Raw genomic sequence first — 9,404 nt, 5'->3', positions numbered from 1 at the left:
CCACAGGTTTAATTGCCTCCAACAACTATTACCTCCATTACCATGTGATCATAAGAAATGGATGATGCCCAGCTACCATTACTGAATGTTTTGATCAAGGACTCAACAGATAGATCCTGATCAAAAGAAGGAACAGGGTAGAACAGAACTTCCAACTCATATGGAAACCAGACTTACTGGATCCACTGAGACTGGTACAACCCCCAAGTCTGCTGCCCGGAAATAATCTTTGAACTTTGAACCAAAACTATTCCATGAAGTCATCATTAAATTAAACAACAGTTTACCCCAATTAATAAAGAACGTATGCCTGAAGCATAGCACTCTTATAAAGAATTATCTATATGAGTGCAAACTGACACAGTTTATCTAAAGCACAGGTGAGTACTTTAAGGGGCAGAAAGCCTCAATTAATGGTGATAAAACAACATGAGCAGAGACAGAATGGTGACACAATATGATATAACCAATATTACTGAGCTATTCATGTAGATAGTGTGAATGGATACATGTTTGGCTATGTATATTGCCACCAAAAATAGATAAATTTAAAAAAAAAAAAAAAAACTATTTGCTGGTGGAAAACAGACTGCTGAAAAACAAGAATAGAAAGAAGAAAACCAATAAGGAAGATGGTGAAATTGCCCAGGAAAAAGACGGCAGCATCTTGAAGCAGGGTAGTAGTAGCAGAGATTGAGTGACAGAGAATTTGTAATGTTCTGGAGATAGAAACAGCTAGATATGCTAGTGGACTGGGTATGGAGAGGATGAGCAGAAAGAGGACTAAAAGATTATTCCTGAGATTTTGGCTTAAGCAAAAGGAAACTAACATTTTTCAAATACCATGGCACTCAGTTATGACTTTTGTAATGACATAAGCTGGACCACTACACAGCCAGCACCAGTATTCAGAGAAAATTGATAGGATCTAACAGTTTTCATAGCGGCACTTTTACATTTGGTCTCTTTATATTCCTTATCAACTCACTACACTAAAAAGATCCTAAAATTTTACAGCTCTTTGGATTCAACTATCCTAATTTGAAAAAATAACTATAAACAAAAACAGACATCTTTACATAAACAAGAAAAACTACATTTTTAAATTAATACCACCACATCAGTGTTTACCATATTTTCTAATTACCATAAAGGATTCAAAACTGCACGGCAAGTGGTCCTACTACATAGAACAGGCTCATATTGAATAGGAGGTAAATCAGGTCTCTCCTTCAGTGGTGTAAATAGGGCTGCCACTGGGACAACCATTCTTGTAGCTTCTAGTCGACTTGATGGCCAAACATTCCAACTAAATCGGACCCCATCTCGTTCTTCATTTTGTTGGATAAATTCCAAATAGGTAGTCATTGTGGAGCTCGTTTCTTATTTCTGTAACAAAATAAAAAGTTATTAACAAAAAATCCAGAAGTGTCTTAAGAAGATTCAAAACAAGTATGTTTTTCCCATTTTCAGCAATGCTAACCCATTAAAAATCATTACAAAATGAAATATTTATCTCAGAAAAAAATTAGCAAGCAACAATAACTTTACTTACAACATATTTAATGACTCTCCAGAACCCAAGGTCCATCAGGCCCAAAAAGAAATATTTTATTCTTAAAAGACATAATGGCAAATACAGTGTTATATATAATTTTACAACTATAGCAGTCAAAAATAGTAATAATAATAAATAAAAAAGAAAGGCAGCAGTTGTTGTTACTACTTAGGTACAACTAAATACCTTGTGGGATGAGTATTTCTTGATTTGAAGGCCTAGGGTCATGGTTTCAAAGGTCTGTCCAGTCAGTTGGCCTAATACTGTTTTTAGAGTCTCTGTTTTACCTCCTAGTTCAGTGAGTAGTACCTGGGGTCTTAAAAGGTTGTGACTGCCACACAAGATACAACAATTGGTCTCTATTCACCTGGAACAGCCAGGTGACACCCAGGAAATGGAGAAGGAAATGGATTACAGGTCTAACTGCCTCCATGAATTACTACCTCCATTGCCATGAGACCAGAACAGTATGGTGCCAGCTACTGTTACTGAATGTTTTGATCAAGGACCCAACAGATGAAAAGGAGGAAAATGTGGAACAAAATTTCAAATTCTTATAGAAACCAGACTTACTGGATCCACTGTGACTAGGAGAACTCTCAAATTTATTGCCCTAAAATAATCCCTAAGCCTTGAACTGAAACTATACCATGAAGTCATCTTTAAACTAAGCAACAGTTTAGCTCAACCAGTAAAGAATGTTTGCCTTCAGTAGTGCGCTCTTTTAAACAATTATCTATATGAAATCAAACTGACAACAGTAACTCTAAGAGAGGAGAAGTTTAGGAAACAGTCTAAGTTAATGATAGTGAAACAACACAGGTAGAGACAGTGAGTATTGTGACACAATGTGAAGAATATAACCAATGTCACTGAACTACACACATAGAAAATGCTGAATGGGTGTATGTTTTGTTATATGAACTTTCACCAAAAGTAAAATAAAAATATATGTATATTATTCTTTGTTATTCACTCCTGACAATTACAGCAAAGAATAATAAGGGTTCTATTTATTTAAGGGCCTACAGGAAAGAAAGGCAAAAATAAGGAAAAATTTTTGATCCTATATTTCTCAGATTAGCCTTGTAAATTATTCTAGTAAACAGATTATCAAAAACATAAAATTCTAAAAACTCATAGTTTCTATTCAGAAAATTACAAGGTTACACTAAAACTGTTAGAAGAGAATGTTTAATGGTACCTAACAAAAAGATTTTCCTAAAGGTATACAGCAGAACTTTGTAGTATTTTTGCCAACATTTCTGTGAATCGAAAATTATTTCAAAATAAAAAGTGCAGATACAGGATAATTGTGTCACAATACAGTAAATAAAATGCTTGAGAAATGGTATTCCTTGTGATTTGTATAATCATTTAACCTCTTTTGCAGAAACTTAATTCAGGATATTTTTAACATTGTAATTTGTGAGGCCATTTTAAACTCTATTTCAAGGTACATCATTTCAGTGTAGTAATTTCAGCTCACTACCAGCAGGAGGGAGACCTGGTTCCACAGTGGTTAAAGCACTCAGCTGCTAACTGAAAGGTCTGCAGTTTGAACCCACCAGCCGCTCCATGAGGGAAAGATGTGGTAGTCTGCTTCTGTAAAGACTTACAGCGTTGGAAACCCTATGCGGCAGTTCTACTCTGTCCCATAGGGTCACTATGAGTCGAAATCGACTCGACGGCAACAGGTCTGGTTTAGTTTTTACCAGCAGGAGGAGGACGCCACTCTGGTCAGGGCCCGGTACCAAGAGACATCTCCATTTTGTTCCTAACAGCCTGTCTGGGATACCAGCCTTCCTCCCCAGTCAACAGTTCTATCTCATGCTCTTAAACTGCAGCAGTGGTTTATCATGGAAGGAAACTGCAGAATTTAAAGGTCTGGGAGGATAAGAGTTTCAAGTGCTATGTGGCTGGCCAAAAGATTTGTAACAGAGAAAGCAGAGAGATGAAGGACATCGAGTTAAAACAACAGAAGAATTATGAAACAAGGGAGCCAGAACAATCAACACAGATGTTGAAGCTGCTCAGAATGATGCGGGATGACGGACCGATTTTAAAATGTTAGGGAAGGAAAGGTATTCATTTGGAAGAAAAAAAAAAGCATGTTAGATACAGTAACAATTTTAATTTTAAAAATATTTTTCAATAGATTTTGATAATAAAAATTATAGAAAGTGACACTTAACAAATCTAAGTATCTCAGACAGCTAAGAAGGACTTCCTCTTAAAGAGAATTAAGAAATAAAAATTAAAAAAACACTGCATTTCTTAGTTCTATCATGCCAGAATCTCTAAGACAACAGGAGAATTTTTTGCTAATCAAAAGAGATCATGGATTTTTCAAAAGTTAATAAAGGGTAGAAGAATCCTAAGCTAAGACTAAACATGTTGTGAAAGGCTATCCTGCAGGTACATATAGAAAACAACTTTGAGAAGGGTGGTATGAGCTTTGAAGAAGTAGCTACTGAGGGATAATGACAAAACAAGGGCCTGGGATAGGCAGGAGAGAGAAGAAATCAACCTCAAGTTCTAACTCAAGAAGCAGTAAGGGGAGAAACAACCTCATCTAGGAGAGAAATCCAGTTTCTAGCAACAGCTTCCAAGCTACAGATGGGAATATAAATTCTAGGACTATGCAATCTTTCCCATTATTTCTACAGAACATAAAGCAAATGAAGTTTTCTGTTTATTACTTAACTGCATCTACAATCTAAAATGCATCTTTTTGGTCCATCACCAAACGCATTAAAATATCTACTACAACATACTAGACCAATCAGGCTTCTTCATTGAAACCACAAACCACAAAAATGTTTTGAGTGACTATTTTCTCGATTCTCCCAAGGATGATACATAACTAGTACTTAAGTATGTCGCAGACATGCTCTCAAAAATGGACAAAGTGAGCCTGTCACTTTACTTCATGGAAAACAACTAACAGTATTTGTTGCCAATGGTAAGATTTAAGCTTTCAAATAAAAATTAAAATTCTTGAAAACTTGTATCCATTACCATGAACTTGACAGCTTTGCACTATGTGAAGATTTTTCTGACGAGATCACTGGTGGTATTAATGAACATGATTTTTTTGACATTATATAATAAAATGTGTCAACATTTGAAAGATATCCATTTCTCAGTGAAATAATATTTCCCAAATGAGCACATCATGATGTTATAATATCATGCATTGGTAAAAGATCCATTCAAATTGCAAGACAGACCAATGAGTTTTAATGTGACAGAGTACAAAAAGTTCACTGGTAAGGTTTGAGATGCCATACTACAATTAACCTTTAATTTCTTAATTAAAAGTATGTGGAGTTTTGGTATAGTATCATAATAGAATATACAAAATTATTTGAAAAAGCTTTTAAAATATCTCTCCCTTCCCCAACTTATCTATGTAAGGTCAAATTTTCTTCATATATTTCAACCCAAACAATTATCACAATAGATTGAATGGAGAAACCAATATGAAAATCCATCTGTCTTCTATTAAACCAGTCGATAAAGAGATTTCAAAAATAATGCCACTTTTCTCACTGAATTTTTTTGGACAATATAGTATTTTTCATTAAAAAAATGTATGTTAACACTGTTATTTTTAACAAATTAAATATTTTTTAATTTCTCAGTTTCTCATCTTTAACTTGTAATACAGTGAATATCAAAAGATATAACCCACATAAACAAATGCTCTTTGGATCCTCAATAATGGTTAAGAGTATATAGGGGTCCTGAGAACCACTGCCTTAGGACATTAGGATTTGATTCTCTCAGGGAATCTAGCTGAAAAAGACACATATGAGACTTAGTATGGAGACATTTATACACAGGCAACGGCCAGGTTTAAGTATCTACAATACGTGTAAGAGCTGAATTTTAACTTCCCATCTTTACTTTTTATTAACATAATAAGCACCATCTGAGAGATATTTGAGCACAATTCCCCCCCCCCCACTCTTTTTCCTTTCTACCTCTTTGCTTTAAGACAATATTCGCTTGCTAAATCACATCCAATATTTTTCTTACATTCTCACTTTCCAGCAGGATTTTGAAGAGTCCTACCTGTTTCTTAATTGGCCCACAACATTTCTGACCTTCCTCACTCATCCAGGGTAGGAACTGTGCAATCCTAAAATCACTAATTCTATTACAAAATTTGCCAGGCGTGGTCCCATGTACAACAATGGCACATCTGAAATAAAGTTCTTTTACTAACTAGTTTCTCATAGCATTATTTTGCAAGCACTCTCTCTCATATTAACATGTTTGCATAAAATCATAAAACCAAATAAATACTACCACACACTAGGTTAGGATTCAGACTTAACACACTATTCCATTGCTATCGAGTCGATTCTGACCCCTAGTGACCCTACAGGGCAGAGTAGAAAAGCCCCATAGGGTTTCTAAGGAGAGGCTGGTGGATTCCAACTGCTGACCTTTTGGTTAGTAGCTGCAGCTCTTAACCAATGTGCCACGAGGGATCCCATACTAGTAACTTCAAAAAAAAAAAAAAAAGGGTGGTACAAACCATAAAAAGAATTCTAAAGAAACATCCCATTTTTCAGCACAACTTACACTCATAAGTTAAATAATATACCTGGTAGAACTACCAGCATTGTCACTTTCACCTAGTTTATCAATTACTTGCCATAGTATTTTAAAAGGCTGTCTCTATGATACAGTTTTTCAATATTCCAATTTTAACCCCTTTATAGATACCTAATTGAAAAGTACCTCATGGTTCTAAGTTGCAAGTAAAACTTGAGTTCCTTCCAATCAGGGCATTTGTTACTAGGCAGTTAAATGTGCCTTTCCCACTTTGTTTTAAAATCCTCAATGAAGCATCTTCAATTATTTCCACTGACTACCTTTATGATCTTGTAGAAATCATTTAACTTTTCTGATCCTCAGTTTTTTCGTCAGTAAAATGGGGGTTTGAACTAGAAGACTTCAGCGTCCCTCCCTACTCTAAAATTCGATGAGTCAATTTAAAACGATGGACTTAGGAAGTGTTAAGACCACTAGGGAAGGGAGAGAAGAAACACTTAACATGCATTTGTGTATTTAAACCGGTATTTAAATATAAAACTTTTTTTAACCAAGTTAACTTGGCTAGTTACTATGCTTCTGGGAGGTGGAGAGAGGGGGAGTTGAGGAAATACAAGGAAATGTGAAGTCAACATCCCACTCCAGCAATTGATTACAGGTAGATTTACTATGACTTTTCTCAGGTAGCACCTTTCCCACCGAAACGGATAAACACTACAGGAGAATAGAAGCCCAACAGGCTAAAATTGGTCCGATCTGAAAACCGAATTCTGTATGTAGTCAAGATCCAAGGCGTTAGCTTTCCTTAGCACTTTTCTCCTTCTCTCCTGTAAAGCCCAAGGCCAAACTACGGGTGACGAAGTCAGCTCGGTTCAAAGTCTAGGACACTTCAGATCAGGTAAGGTATGCACCGAGAAGTCTAAGGGCCCAGAAGTGACGATGGGCTGGGATGCATTAGGAGGGGTGCCCTGGAGGCAGGACTGGGGGTCCTCGAGAGATACTTGAATTGCAGTTTTTCACCCGACTCTCGTCTTTGGCATCTGATCTAGGGGTGCTGGGTGAGGGGGTCGGGCCCCCAGACTCCGGGAGAACGAAGCAGAGGGTGGGTGAGAGGGTACATGGCTCAACGCTCCCCTGCCAAGCCCGGTCACAGCCCCACCTGCCCGGCGGCAACGAGAGCACAGAGCGAGAATCGACTCCAAGACTCCTGCCCACCGGCCGGCCGCCCCTCCCCCGCTTCCCCCGCCTTCCACTGAGCACCCGCGGCCCCCAGAAGAACGTATAGGAGGCCCCCCTGACGTCGGTCCTTACCACAGTGCCCCCCTACAAGATCTGCGCCTGTCGCAGCCTCCGCCTGGCTAAATCAGTCCCCTCCGCCGAGCTGGAGTAGCCGTGGCAATGTAATCAAGGCCGGCGCCGCCCCGCCCCCGGCCTCCGCGCAGACCTGGGCCCAGCCAACATGGCTGGTGTAGCCTCTGCCACGTCAAGGGGAGGGGGCGGGGCATGAGGGGGGCGGGGGGACGGACCAAGACGGGTGGGGCGACGGGAAATGGGGAGATGAAGAGAACACACGGCCAGAGCGGGAAAGACCGGGAGGGGCCGGAGACCGGGGTTGGGGGGGCCGGGGGAAAAGCTGTACAAAGCCGGCGGAAGAGGGGTGGGGACGGAGGTAGAGGGCAGAACGACCAGAACTGGATAGAGTAAAGGGAGAACTGGAGCAGGAGAACCGAGGCAGAGCTGGGGCGTGGGGAGGTGGATGCCGAACCGCTCCCGTTGTTGCCACTCAGACTCAACTCGCCAAGAGAAAATGGAGACGTCCTCTAGCACATCCTGTCCTCTGGGGCCTTGGTGATTCAGAGAACCACCGACCACGTCTCCCCTGATAAAACAAAGTGAGAAATTTCGTTCCTTTACTTCATGCAACAAATATTTACTGAACACCAACTATGTGCCAGGTACAGTTGAGATGCTAGGGATAGATATGACAATCAGGCCAAACAAAATCCCTGACTTGGAAGAGTACATACTATTTATGTATCCTGGTCTACCTCTTTTGCTCCTGCATTGCCTCTGCCACCCCATAACCGACCCGCTCTCCAGTATACACAGTACAGTCTTTGGCTTATTAACCTTAATGCAATTGCTGCTTCTCTTTCCCAAGAAGGGAGCTGAGCAAAGTGGGACAGCTAGTTGGGAAGAAATTCGAGATTGGCGGTCTCAATAACCCCATTCTTCAGAGAGCTAACGGCATTAATTCCAGATATGATGGCATCTAAAATCCTGCAAAGCTTAGCCCTGTAAGCATTTTACTGAATAGGAGAGAAAAAAAAAAATCATAAAACACCCGTTCTTCAAAGCTTGCATTCTTCAGAAAGACAAACAAACCAAACATATATTTCCTTCCCTATAAACTGTGTATGCTAAGGTTGTTTTGGAAGGTGGAAGACGGTGAGTTGGCTTGTAAATTTTTAATACAATCCCGAAGAGTGAATGGGAATCAAAAGCCAAAACTCAGAGTAGGCTTGCAAATAAGGTGGGCTTAGCATGCTACCTTAATGAGGATTCTTGACTGAAAGCTCAGAAAGTAACAGCTGTGATCAATGGTACATATGTGAAAGAAAGGCATTCACAAAAAAAAAACAATAGCCAAGAATGAATAGGGTAAATAGATAGAGATGAAACGATCCATGGGGATCCTGGAATTCGGGAGGGAATAAACCAAAATATAGTTCCTTTGGTAATTTTGCTAACCAGAAGGTCAACAGTTCAAATCTACCAGCCACTCATTGGAAACCCTATGGGGCAGTTCTACCTTGTCCTCTACGGTCGCTGTAAGTCAGAATCGACTAGACAGCAGTAGCATTGGTAATTTCATTAATTTCATGGATCCCAAAAAGGCATCTTTCCTATCCAGCTCAATGAAATCAAAAAAGTCTAATTTCTTTGTTTTGAGATGAACAAAGGCTTTTATTCCCTATTACACAGAAATAGATCTTAGGAGAGGTAATAAATTCATTTGTATCTTTTTTTTTCCCATACAAAAATTTCTACATGCATTGTTATGTGACTCTAATTGCTCTTCCCATACTGTGACAGCACACTTCTTTCCACCCCTGATTTCCCATGTCCATTCAACCAGCTCCTAACCCTCTCTGCCTTCCCATCTCACCTCCGGACAGATGCTGCCCATTTAGTCTCTTCTATCTACTTGAGCTAAGAGGTACACTCCTCACGAGTATCACTTTATGTCCCACAGTCCAGTCCAATCCCTGTCTGA

The 9,404-nt window shown here is 39.3% G+C and overlaps 1 protein-coding gene across 1 annotated transcript in view; it reads right to left on the bottom strand.

Annotated features, from left to right (window-relative positions):
• SEC23A (SEC23 homolog A, COPII coat complex component) overlaps nucleotides 1-7,578 on the bottom strand; it is a 61,556-nt gene extending 53,978 nt beyond the window's left edge. Inside the window, exons 1-2 of the mRNA XM_023731443.1 lie at nucleotides 7,439-7,578; nucleotides 1,148-1,389 (exon numbers count right to left, since the gene is read on the bottom strand). Coding sequence (XP_023587211.1) covers nucleotides 1,148-1,368 — 221 coding nt within the window. The 5' untranslated portion in view covers nucleotides 1,369-1,389; nucleotides 7,439-7,578. The remainder of the gene's footprint in view (nucleotides 1-1,147; nucleotides 1,390-7,438) is intronic.
• Between the last annotated feature and the right edge of the window lie 1,826 nt (nucleotides 7,579-9,404).

Source organism: Trichechus manatus, unplaced genomic scaffold, assembly GCF_000243295.1.
Source record: "Trichechus manatus latirostris isolate Lorelei unplaced genomic scaffold, TriManLat1.0 scaffold00043, whole genome shotgun sequence".
Taxonomy (NCBI): Eukaryota; Metazoa; Chordata; class Mammalia; order Sirenia; family Trichechidae; genus Trichechus; species Trichechus manatus.
This window is presented reverse-complemented; position numbering and strand designations above follow the sequence as displayed.